This window comes from Lotus japonicus, chromosome 3 (genome assembly GCF_012489685.1).
Source record: "Lotus japonicus ecotype B-129 chromosome 3, LjGifu_v1.2".
Lineage (NCBI taxonomy): Eukaryota > Viridiplantae > Streptophyta > Magnoliopsida > Fabales > Fabaceae > Lotus > Lotus japonicus.
The window spans coordinates 15,375,074-15,388,411 of record NC_080043.1 but is presented as its reverse complement, the minus strand read 5'-3'; the positions used below and the strand labels follow the sequence as shown (position 1 = coordinate 15,388,411).

Sequence of the window (13,338 nt, the reverse complement as noted above, 5' to 3'; positions counted from 1 at the left end):
ATGAGCAACAGTACCTGAGAGCACCAACCCAAGAAGACCTGCAAAGAATACTACATGCTAATGACATGCGGGGGTTCTCAGGCATGATCGGGAGTATTGACTGCATGCACTGGGAGTGGAAAAATTGTCCTAAAGCATGGGAAGGTCAATTTACTAGAGGGGATAAGGGAACCACAACAGTTATTCTTGAAGCAGTTGCAACTTATGACCTATGGATCTGGCATGCCTTTTTTGGATGTCCTGGAACGTTGAACGACATAAACGTTCTAGATCGGTCACCAGTGTTTGATGACGTGGAACAGGGAAAGGCTCCAGCTGTGAATTTCTTTGTGAATCAACGTCCCTATAATATGGCATACTATCTAGCCGATGGTATCTATCCTTCTTATCCAACTTTCGTCAAAACGATTAGACTTCCTCAAAGTGAACCCGATAAGTTATTTGCAAAAGTTCAGGAGGGATGTCGGAAGGACATCGAACGTGCATTTGGAGTTCTTCAAGCTCGTTTTAAAATTATCCGTGAACCAGCTCGCTTGTGGGACATAGATGACTTGAGTATCATTATGAGGTCATGCATCATATTACATAATATGATTGTCGAGGATGAACGAGATTCATATGCTCAACGTTGGACCGATTTTGAGCAATCTGGGGAAGGTGGATCTAGTACACAGCAACCATACTCGACCGAGGTTTTACCCGTTTTTGCAAATCATGTGCGTGCTAGATCCGAGTTGCGTGATTCAAATGTTCATCATGAACTGCAAGCAGATCTAGTGAAGCACATCTGGGCAAAGTTTGGAATGTCTCAGGATTGAAGATGATTTGTATCGTACTAATTACGTTATGTGTGTGTTGTGTGCTTAGTTTTTCCTTGTCTTGCATTTTAAGATATTGTGTGCTTAGTTTGTTGTCTTGCATTTTATTTTAAGAAAATAAAATAAATTCTTGTATGCTTAGTTTGTTATCTTGCATTTTAAGTTAAGAAAAAAAAATAATAGTCTATATTTAAAAAAAAATTGTTAAGTGTTTATTTTTTTAATTTAATTTAAATCGATAATTGTAATTTTATGTAATTATAAAAACAAAAATATAAAATTAAATAAAAATGTGAAATAAAAAAGTGGTGGGGTAGGGTGAGTGGTGAGTGGTGGGGTAGGGTGTTGAGAGTTAAGTAAAACCATTGGAGTGGGTAATTGTTGAGAGTTTGTTGAATTGGAGAGAGAAGATGATGTGGAGTGTTGGGAAGAGAAAAAGTGGGGTAGGAAAGGGTTAAACAAAACATTTTTTGTTTAACCATTGTATATGGTCTTATCATCTATTACATCTCATACTTTTTCTCTTTTACTTTTACTTGTCTTCCTATCTCTCTCATTATTCCACCCCAAAGAGGGGTGTGAAAGCAACATTATTCTTATTCCAATTTTTCCTATCAAAGACTATGATATCACCAATAAAAATGAGGTAATTGTTATTCTCACCACTCCCACATCTAGTTATATGGCCCTTATATTTGTAAAATCTGAATAAACCTTTAATACAATATTCGCTCGCACTTTCAAAGTGCACACTACCAACGCACTTTAAAGTGTATTAGGGTCACACTTTTAAGTGCGCTAGAAACGCACATATTACTTTATTTATTTTCATGTTTATTTTCTAGAAGAAATATGGGATAGACAATTCTTAGTTAAAGTAACAGGATTATTTTGATCTCAATTCTGCAACTTAAAGTTGCAAAATTCAGCATATGGTAAGGATTTATGCACTTCTTGAATCTCGGATCAGACAGAGTGAACTACGAAGGGTGTGTTTGGATTTCAGTTGAGATCAACTTGAAAGCACTTTCAACCCAACAGAACCTAAGAGTTACTTTCACATTCGCACATTGAAATTCGTGTTTTTCAGTTGAAACTGTCTTGGAACGCGTGTGAACTGAAAAACAAACATACACGAAATTAAAGAGAAAAGTAAAGTAATTTCACGTTTATCGCTTCACCATAAGACCTGTGTCCCGGACCCAAATTCCTTCATTAGCTTATTTTGAATTTGAGTTTTTTTTATTCCACCATAAATCTTCAAATATTCTATCTTGATATACTATTGTTGTCTCATAGTTTTTAAAATTTATCTAATATCAGTTATGTCGAAATCTGCAACTAAACGGAATCTAAACTTTAAAGTGCGTTTTGTTGCAAAAAAAACACAAATATGAAAATGATGACTGTAATAGCGACGGAGAGGACGACGACGATAAACGACGGTAGCAGAAAATGAGAGAGGAGAAGATAGAGATGGAGGTTGAGTTTGGAGATGAGTATGATGATGGGTATGAATATGGGGTATGGAGATGAATTATGAAGATGAGTGGCATTGGTGAAAGAAGAAAGAGGAGAGAGGATGCAAGGATGGGGTGGTGGAGAGTAGTTATATATTTTTTTCATTAAGGACACTTTATTATTTTCACACTTTTAATGGTCACATCATCCAAAAACAGAGTCTGGATCAGTAGATATTGTACTTTCTAGATCGAACATTGCAAAATAAGGCAAGAGGAGATCCTGGTCCAAAACATGAAACACGGTTCTAGAATCATCGCTTAGGAAGAGGAAGGAAAGAATCAGAGCTTCGTGCATGTAGCACACCGACAATTCCACTACGAAGCATAATGCGGTGGCTTTGTGCGTGTAGCATTAGTGATGAAGTCGTAGTGGTGGGTGGTGGCAGTAGAATGGTAGTGGTGGTAGTGGTAATAACGGTGGTGGAAATTGTGGTGAGGGTGGTTGTGGTGGTGGCATTGGTGGTGACGACGTGGAGGTGGCGGCAATGATGGCAACACTGGCAACAACAATGACAATGGCAATGACGGCAGCATTGGTTGTAATGGTGGAGGGTGGTGGTGGTGCTGCTGGTGGTAATGGATTGAATAATTTCAAATAGTTTATACGTCACAATCTTATCAAGCATTATCTATCATTTATATACTGGATTAAATCATTTATTTGTATAAGAGTGGATTGATGGATAAACATATATACACTACAATGTTAGCTCCAAACAATTGATAAACTCATTATATATTGTAGATGCGAGCAGAGTTGGGCATGGTGAGACTCTGTGTGCTTTGGCAGTTTGGATAAAACCGATAGAAGGAGTGCTCAAAATCAATATAGATGCGGGTTGGTCAAGTATAAATGGGCAAGGGCTTGGAAAATAATAAAACACATAATGGTCCTTTAATATTTTATCTTTTTTGGTGTGTCGGATAGAAAAATTACACCCGCAAGAATTTTTTTTTATAGACAAATGTTAGTTGTTAGTAAATTAGTCCTCCTCAAGGTTCGAACCATGGATCCTTCACCCAACTCAACCCAACCCTTATATTCCTAACTCTTAACACTTGAGTTATCTTTCGGGACTAAACTCACAAGAAGTAATCTCGGAACTTTATCTTCCTCAACTCATATGTCTCCTCGCTCATACATTTCTGCTATTATTTAGGGAGCTTTAATACTTTATCTAGTAATGGGTACAAACAAAAGCTATATTATACCAAAAAGCCTTGTTTGACATTGACTGCAAAACCGAAGGGAGTTCAGCAATGGATGCGGTATCTGGGAGCCTGGAATCATCACTTCCAGTTCCAAGTGTTCAAGAGCTGTCACGCCAGTGCCCTGAGAAAGTGCCACCAAGGTACCTAAGAGATGATGATCACATGATCATTACCACTTCCCCTTCTGATCCATCTCCTCGCGTACCTGTCATAGACATGTCCAAGTTGGTCAACACAGAGACACAACAACACGAGCTTCAAAATCTTCACCTTGCATGCAAAAATTGGGGTGTTTTTCAGGTACTTCTACTACTACATACTCAAGCACCAGTTAATTACTATGAAAATCAATGACTAACTTGTTATAAAAATCAATGTCCACCTTGTTATCTACCAAAATCGATGCTTATATAGAAATAGATCGAGATATGTATGTTCTAACATACATGAATGCCTGAAGCTCTACCTCCATGTTGATAAATAAAGAATTGGCTTACTTTTTACTTGATTATCTAATTTTATTTCGTGTAGATGGTAAATCATGGAGTTTCTGATGCATCCCTTAAGAACATGAAGAATCAAGTTCAATCATTTTTTGACCTCCCTTTTGATGAGAAAAATCGATGGGCACAGAGGCCAGGAAGTCTTGAAGGTTATGGTCAAGCATTTGTGACCTCAGAGAACCAAAAGCTGGATTGGAATGACATGATCTTCCTCAAATCTCTTCCTGTTCAGAACAGAAAGTTGGATCTGTGGCCCCAAAACCCTCCTGAGTTCAGGTATATATTAATACTAAATAGCTGAACTGAACAGCATAAAACATTTTTATCAGCTTATGTTTCAGAAACAATTTTACTTGGAATAAAATGAACTTTGTTACAAAAACTATTCCATATATGAATATGATTCCCCAAGCTGCATGTTTTAAATTGTTGTTGCGGTCGGTTGTGATTGTGGCTATGATGCGGAATTATGGACAAATGTCAGTTGATACGGTTGCAATGCCGGTGGGACTGCAATTGTGGCTAGGGACTGCAATTTAAAACCCTCTGGTAGACTATTTGGAGGCCTTAGCAATGGTATCAAAGCATTCTAGTTGTGGTGATACTATTTCTTTTCTATGAAATATTTTACCTGTTTTCTTCCGATGGTTATTCCTTTCACAACAAGTTAATTACCATCTTGTTTTTTTTTATGCAAGAGATTCCATTACAAAATTTCTATCATAGCATTTTCTTATGTTTTTAAGGGTTTCCTTTTGCAATTGGTTATCAGGGAAACATTAGAGAGATATTCTGAAGATATGAGGGAGGCAGCAATTTCAATTGTGAAGTTCATTACTTTGGCTTTGGGGATACAACAGACACAGATATCAGAAAGCTTCCGAGAAGGTCTATATGATGTAAGGATGAATTGCTACCCACCCTGTCCAGAGCCTGAAAGAGTTCTTGGGATTGTGCCCCATGCCGACAATTCCGGGATCACTCTTCTGGCTGATTGTAGTGATTTTCCAGGGTTGCAGTTCCTTAAAGATGGAAAATGGGTTGGTGTCGAACCTATAGAAGGGGCCATTGTTGCAAACATCGGCCATATTATTGAGGTTTGTATTTCTGATCCCCTAGGCTTGAAATTCAACATGAGATAGAGATTGATAACTAACTCGTGGTTAGTTTAAGTGGTACATGCTTGATTCTCTTAAGTAAAGTCTCAGGTTCGAGTCTTGTATATGAAAACAAACCCAGTGGGGAGTGCCAGGGTCGGCACCACGTTAAGTGGGCAATCGTCCCCAAGAAAAAAAAAATCCTTAATAGAAGGATATTTAAATGATGTATTTGACCCCTTAAATTTTACACTACATCATTTAGTAGTCAATACTGATTTTTGAATATATGTTAAATTCTCAACCCCTTTTTTCTGGTTTTGTCTCCGGGGAGAGCTAGTCCGACAAGGATATGATGTTCAAGGCTCACGTAGGATTCCCTCCTGTGGACTATATCTTGTTAGATAAAAAGGAGATAGCGATTGACAAAATCACTTAAATGGATAAAGCAATAGGATTATGGTATTATATTTGAACAAGAATTGCCATTGCATTTTTTGATTTGGAAAATGAGTTTAAATCTTAAAATCATCAGCATGAGTTTGGTTATGCCTTCAGGTGATGAGCAATGGGATATACAAAGCGCCAGAGCACAGAGCTGTTGTGAATAAGTTGAAGGAGAGATTGTCTATAGTGACATTCTGCTATCCATGCCCATTTATTGACATTGGACCTGCTGAAGAGCTAATTGGAGAAGGAAACCTACCTGTATACAAGAAGTTGACACACGAAGGGTACTTCAGCAGCTTTTTCCAAAGGAATCTTGATGAATCGTTCATTGATAGTCTGAAAATATGACAAATGATGTTATTTGTACATCATTTTTACTGTGCTAGTCTTCCATCATCTCCTTTTTTTAATTATCACTAAAAAGTTCCTTCACGCCCTGTTAGTTTTGATATGCAAATAACAAAATGCAAGTATGATTTATCTTATTGTTCAGTCAGGGAAAACCGAACTTGAGTGTAGGACGTTTGTTAGACTGCTGCCATGTGGGCACTAGGGAGAAATGAAGATTATGACTATTCTATCAATGGAGAATGGACCTCATGGGCCCTTACAAATGCGCTTTATCATTGTAGTTGCGAATTATTTCACTAAGTAGATAGAGGCAGAGTCGCTTGCCACCATTACCTCGACTCAAGTGCAAAAGTTTTGTATAACCAGCTTTGAAATCCCACATTTTGTGGTTACTGACATCAAAACTCAATTTTCTGATAAGGGATTCCATGAGCTGCTCAAGGGTCTCCACATCAAGAAGCATTTCTCTTCAATATGAGATGTTGGAAAGTACTGGCTACACGAGCTCCTTCACGTACTATATGCTTACCGCACCAACCCACACTCCTATAGGAGAATCTCCATCAAGTCAGTTTTAGAGTGAAAGCAATCATCCCAATAGAGGTCGGTTTTGTTGTGTTATATAATTGAGATCTCAGTTTCATGGACGTAATAGTCGAAGCGGAGTTTTAAGTCAGAGTTGAAGAGGATTCAATATTCTAGTTCTGAAGGATTCGACACAAAATGGAGATTTCACCACAAAACTGCCAGGGCATTGCCCGAGCATTGGCATTTTTGCATCAAGGGTGCTCAAAACTATTTCGGTCTGTTATGATTTTTATAGCTGAACTTGCAAGCTGTTTTAGACTCTCTAGATATTTATTTTAGGTTAAGGTGCTCACTTGAGATTCTAAAACTGAACTTACCTGTTGACTTAATAAGATGGGCATATAAATTTTTTGGATATGGCAATTATTTGGGGCAACTTGGGTATGACAATTGCTTGAGATTTTTTTCTTAACTGATTACAAGACAAAAATATTTTTTTGACCATGCAAGATAAACTAAAACATATCAAAGTCAAATTAACATTGATGCAAGCATCCACTGCCACTCATTCAGTTTGTAGGATAAAATGTTTAAATTTAGGCAATGAAAACCGAAAAGGCATGGTCTACAGTACAGGTCACTGGAGGTCCACTTAGACCCTAGCCCATTAACACAAATATGAAATTAATAAGATGACAATCATACAAAATGAAAATCAATGCTATAACCCAAAAATAGATTTGGTCCAGAAAAACATTTACTATTTCATAGCATGAACAGGAAACAAATTCAACCACATGAATCTAACATACTAGAACATATTAAGTTTTCACTCATTTTACTTCTCCATGTGGGATACAATAAATGTCTCAGATGCAAGATCCCTTACAGCTTTTCCCATAGCTAAAAGCCTGCCCATCCGGCTGGTTGAGAAGCTGACTTGCTCTCAGAGGCCTTTGGATTACCAAAAAGCTGAGCTTTACTCCCTTCACCAGGTCTTGGCATCTGAGGGCTTCCAGCACGTACAGCACTGAACTTATCTGCGCCAAAACCCCATGAATCAAAGTCAGAAGCTAGTTGAGTAGGTTGCTTGTTCTGGGGACCATTTTTTGTCCTGACAGATTTTGTAGCATTGTCAGCTGAAAGGGACTTTACTGGTCCAGGTTCCTCCGGAAAAGCTTGCCATGACTTTGGTTCTGAACTAGGAGTTTTCAATTCACTTTCTGCAGTCCCACCAATCTTCTGCCTCTGCAGCTGTAATGCAACATATATAATCAGGCATAAAAAACACAACCTAAACAAAATTAGCAGGGTAAAAAAAATGAGACGAAAATTACAAATACTCATTACCTCAGATGGAGATGAGGTAATTCCAGGAGAAGTTTTTAAACCCTCTCTACTCTGTGATGGAGTCCTTGTTGCAAGTGCTTGCTTGAGATCCTGCAATTCTTGCCTTTGGGATCTGCAAATAGCAGAAAGCTTTTCATACTTTGAAGTTATTTCAGCTTTCTCCAAGTTAGCTTCCTTCAGCTGCTCTCTGAGTTTCTCCACCTCAGCCTCTAATGCTTCTTCCCTTTCAGATTTGTTACCAAGCCCAGAGTTGAGCTTAGTGGTATCAAATTCAGCAACAAAAGTATTAAAAGCCTGGTCTTGAAAGTTAGTATTATTCTCCATATTTGACACTCGCCTCTGATTTGCATTATCTTTGTCCTGAAAAAAATTTATTTCGAAGTCCTTGGAAGATTTGGTATCTGGCTTGTGAGGTTTTCCATGTACACTGCTTTTTACAGTATGAGTTTGTGTGGTACCCCCTTTGTTAGTATTAATTTTTTTAGGTACTTGATCATTTTCCAGATGAACTCTATCATGTTTTGATGACATATGCTGGCTAGATGGTTCATCATATATAGGTTTACTCTTTTCCTCAGGAACAAGTGAATCATTTGCATGCTGAGTGGACCAGAAAGCACCAAGCGGCCCACTACTTCCCCCTCCCTTAGAAGCAAGAGATGCCTGAGGTGTAGTTTTGGGTTCTACAACTGAAGGTGGAGGAGGTGGATTCCTTCGAGGCATGGGAGATGATTTGTTTGTGGATATGGATGCACCTGCCAAAATATAGCAACAAAATGAATCTCTCCTTTTGATTATACAACTCCAGTCTTCTTTTAAGAACATTTTGCCTCTAACTTGCATCAAGGGTAAGCATTTCATGAATCAAGTATTCCAAAACCAAGAAAATAGACGTTTTATGCTAGTAAAAAACATGCATTACCTTCGTGATTGTTGGAAGAAGGCAATTCAGGTGGCCTGTCAGGTAATGACTTTTGTAAATTAGTTGGTAGCTGCTCATTAACACGAAACCAGACCTGCCACAATGGAAATGTATACAAAGTCAGTGATTGAGTGCTCTAATCCTAGTACCTAAGAATGCTATTGTTGGATGATCTATGACTAACCTAAATTGATGGAGATGAATGGCCAATCAAGCAAAGCGCTTGCCTGCGTGATATCTGGTCTGTCATCTGGTTTAGCTTGAAGCATGTCTCTGATCAAGTCCGTGACATATGAACTGTATTTAGGTACATCAGGAATGCGGTAGTTTCCATTTAAAACTTGGAGCTTTGATTCCCCATCAAATGCACTTTTGAAGTAGCATATACGAAAAAGGAGACATCCAAGTGCCTGACATATTCAACCCGTAATATGATTCATCCATTAGCAACGAAAGAGTCAGTAGAAATAGTTACAATTAAGGAGATGAGTATTAGGCATTCATGACTTACCCATATGTCCACCTTCTCATTAATTACTTCTTTCAGGAACAGATCCCACATCTGAAAAGCACAAAAAAATGGAATTTCTATCACACATAACTATTATTATCTTTTGTAGGAACAAAATTGGGATTACAAGGTAGTAAGTCATAATAAGTGTTCGAATTTATGGATCACCACAACAGCCCTACCCCAAAGGGAATGAACCTACGTTGCCAATAATTTGGCATAGGCTCCTTCAAACACAACCCTTGGTGCTGATCTTAATTTTATTATAAAAAAAATTCTTAACTTACCTCAGGGGCCCTGTAGGCAGGGGTTGTGTACTTCCTGATATTGTCTTCCTCAATCCCCATTTCTTCTGGCTTCTCAAATCGTTTGTGATTGGTGGAAGTGCTTCCAAAATCACACAACTTCCATAAACCATCTGAACCTAATAAAAGATTCTCTGCTTTCAAGTCTCTAGGAAACGAAGAGAGAAAAATTAATTTAATAATGATTAGGATATCACCTTATACTAGTTAGAACTGTCAAAACTTTTTAATGATATCTAAGAAATAGAACTTAAAATCAGACTTGAAATCGTACAGTTTAAATGAACATTTTTATCGCATATGAATAAATTAAGATCTTAAGAAAAACAGAACATAATCACAGAGAATGTATCTGCACATATATAGATTATTTCACTATCAGCACATAATATGAGGGACATGGCCATGGGCAAGTGAAATGCAAATGGAAGCCGCTAACTATCTAGCACTTGCAGTTACATATGAGAAATAAAATCAGCAAACAATGATGCTGAAGCAGTCACTTATAGGTTGTTCGGGAGGGGGGTTTTGGAGGTAAGGGGAGGGTATGGCTTCTTTTTATTTTCAAATTAAGAGAATTATATAACATTTATGATAATAAATAAATGATTACCATATAATGTTTACACTGCTTTATAATTTCATAACTTTCATTCAAAAATAGTCAACTCAAACTCTTTATTTTAAAATAAAAAGTATGTCCTCCCCTGCTCTTCCTTCCAAAAACCTCCTTCAAAACAACCTCTTAGGGAACATTTGTTTAGGGAAAATCAAATATGAATATGAAGCTCATAGTTGGTAATGATTGGCTTCACAAAACTGTTAAAGATCTTAGAAGAATACAAAGAGAATTCATAAATTTTGACACATGAAATTTTATTGGTTAGTAATATTACCGGTGAGCAATAGGCGGGGACTGGCAGTGCATAGCAAAAACTGCATTACATACATCTCTAAAGATTACAAAAACCTGCTTCTCATCAAAATAACCAGCTCCTCGGCTCTCCAACACATTAACAAGAGACTTCTCACAAAATTCCATTACAAGGAATGCCTCTTTTGTCCTGCCCATATCAAAGATTGTATGTGCAAGAAGTGTGACGACATTAGGATGTCCTACCAGTGACTTAATCACAGATATCTCCTTCTTTACCAATCCAAGTGATTCTTCATCATTGCATATTATGTGCTTCAAAGCATATTGTTTAGACATATGTACAGCATCACGAGCTAAGTATACACAGGAGAACCCTCCTTCAGCAATGGCCTTTTGGACATTTATTTTAAGATTTCCAATATCTATCGAACGGCCTTCTAGACCAGTTGGCTCTTTATGCATGAATGGCTTAAATCTCCACATATTTTCAGGAAAAATAGACTCGGATGCTGCATAGGTAATTAATATATAAGCCATAACTTTCTCATCATAAAAAACACAGATTCTCTAACTAAAGAGCAACATTGTTTTTAACACATTACATCAAATCATTCACACTAAGCATACGATAATGTCTATTCACATCACCCTAGCTGTATCATCTGATTCCATCCTCCATATCAATTGATCTATGTTATCTACTTAAAAACAAGAAAGTAAAAAACACTACAATAACAACCTCACAAAGAAAATCAAAGAAAGAAAAATGAACTCTACCCAGAAAGTCAGAAACCCATTCATTCAAAACAATGGAAACACTCAATTTCCAAGCTCTCATTCATATGTTAAAACTAAATGGTTAATGAGGGTTCCTAGCCATATAGATCATAAAGATCATCACAATACCACTGAATTTACAAAACAACCTCACAAAGAAAATCAAAGAAAGAAAAATGAACATTACCCAGAAACCCATTCATTCATTCATAACAATGGCAATACTCAATTTCCAAGCTCTCATATGTTAAAACTAAGTGGTTTATGAGGGTTCCTACTTCCTAGCCATATAGATCACAGATCATCAGAATACATTACCAAAAGGGGACCATATAGCATTTAAAAATAACAACTGAGCAATCATCAACTTAACAAAGCATTTAAAAACAATCATCATTGATAAACCAAATAAAGATCCATCCAAACCGTAACGCCAGGTCATCATTAAATTTCAATCACCGCCAGTATATCAAAAACCAAAAATAAAACATAAATGGCAAGCAACACTTCATAAAAAGAAAAATAAAAAATAAAAAATAAAAAACAAGAACACGAACCCTACCTAGAAAATTTCCACCTCTATGGCTTTTCAAGATCCTCCAATCCGAAATTCAGCTCAAATCCAATAGAACACGCACTCAATCAGTCGATCTACATCGAAATCATACATCATTCCACGTTAAAGATCGAACAACTAAAATCACATCTCTTCATAATACAAATCTTAAACAACTGAAAAAATTGCAAAAATTCACAAAACTCACGATCGAGCGATCGAGAAATTAGTCGAGAATCGGAATCGAAGCGAATCTAACAGTGCGCCATTGAAGCAAGGGATTGAGCTTGCAACTGCTGCTACTGTTGCTTCAGATTTCGCTTGCCAAGTGAAAAAAGAGAGGAAACGCGTGAAGGGTGGTATATGAATGGAGAGTGGATGAGTCAGATGATCTGGACCGTCCACGTTGGGGGGAATGTGGGCCCCGAGAATTGACAGTGGTGGATGTGGTGATTAGGTGAACTTGATTGCAGAGGATAAAATAAGAGTTCTGGTGAACCTGATTGTGGTTGTCGTTGGAGTGGGCCAGTGGGGTATACCTATTCGGGTATACGTGAACGCGACTTTCTTTCTGCCAGATTGTAAAGGCTGAAAAGCCTAACCTACCTCAAAGTCTTATTTTCTTTAAGGAAAAAATACTGTAAAATATGTTGTATGTTGAGAAACAACTCGTCTCAATATGGGTACAATGATCAAGCCATTAAATCAAGCAGATAAAAACTCAACAACTTCATGAAAAACTCATAAAGACTACATCACAAACAACGAGTGGTTGGTTCAAGAGGTACATGCTTGATTCTTTTTAAACAAGGTTTCGGGTTCGAGTCTTGTGAATGGAAAAAACCTTCGCTGGGAGAGTTAGCCTCATCATGATATAGATGTTCCTTATTCTAATATGATTGGTTCCGAAGGAGGACACCTCTCTAAAAAAAAAGACCACATCACAAACCCAAAAACATAAATGCATGATTTAACGCTAAACAAACAACCCTTAACGTCATCACTAAAACCCCAATACAAGCACCAAACAATGACGGTCATGTTAGTCCTTTGGATGTTCGGTCCTTCGTCCCGAAAAGAAGTTGCAACTTGTTTTCGGGAGCCCAACTGATAAGAACTTCATGGTTAAGTGTGCTTGCCTTGGAACAATATCGTGATGGGTGACCTCCTGTGAAGTTTTCCCGGGAAGCGCGTAAGTGAGGACAGAGCGCTCTGAAAAGACTTGTGTTGTTACCGTGAGGTCAGTCGTCAGATCAGGATGTTACAAATGATATCAGAGCCAACCTCTCCCAGTACGGTGTGGTTCGGGGACGAACCAAGCGGAAGTTGGTGGGCCTGTGACACCTGGGGTCGACGAGGGCGGGGAGTGATCGCCGGTGCAGTGAGGCACGGACAAGGAGCGGCTCCTGGCAGGCTTCTAGGCGGAGGGGCACATGAATAAACCGATCTCACACCCGAACAAGAGGTATTCTGAGACTGTATAGAGATGGACTATACAGTTGAGGAGGGCATAAAAGATTTGATTGGTACTACTCATGACAACAAGTTGCAACTTCTT

The 13,338-nt window shown here is 37.9% G+C and overlaps 2 protein-coding genes across 2 annotated transcripts; one reads left to right on the top strand and one right to left on the bottom strand.

The window, feature by feature from the left end:
- The first annotated feature begins 3,517 nt into the window (after positions 1 to 3,517).
- On the top strand, positions 3,518 to 6,217 carry LOC130745756 (protein SRG1-like). Its single transcript, XM_057598126.1, has 4 exons — positions 3,518 to 3,853; positions 4,085 to 4,332; positions 4,829 to 5,153; positions 5,712 to 6,217. The coding sequence occupies exons 1-4, from the start codon at positions 3,602 to 3,604 to the stop codon at positions 5,949 to 5,951; spliced, it is 1,065 nt and encodes a 354-aa protein (XP_057454109.1). The 5' UTR covers positions 3,518 to 3,601; the 3' UTR covers positions 5,952 to 6,217.
- Positions 6,218 to 7,184: 967 nt separating this feature from the next.
- On the bottom strand, positions 7,185 to 12,148 carry LOC130745753 (uncharacterized). Its single transcript, XM_057598123.1, has 9 exons — positions 11,989 to 12,148; positions 11,787 to 11,875; positions 10,467 to 10,956; positions 9,553 to 9,718; positions 9,266 to 9,316; positions 8,982 to 9,164; positions 8,755 to 8,848; positions 7,833 to 8,587; positions 7,185 to 7,736 (listed from the first exon to the last, which is right to left on the bottom strand). Exons 3-9 carry the CDS (start codon positions 10,928 to 10,930, stop codon positions 7,386 to 7,388), a joined length of 2,064 nt encoding a protein of 687 aa, XP_057454106.1. The 5' UTR covers positions 10,931 to 10,956; positions 11,787 to 11,875; positions 11,989 to 12,148; the 3' UTR covers positions 7,185 to 7,385.
- Positions 12,149 to 13,338: the final 1,190 nt, after the last annotated feature.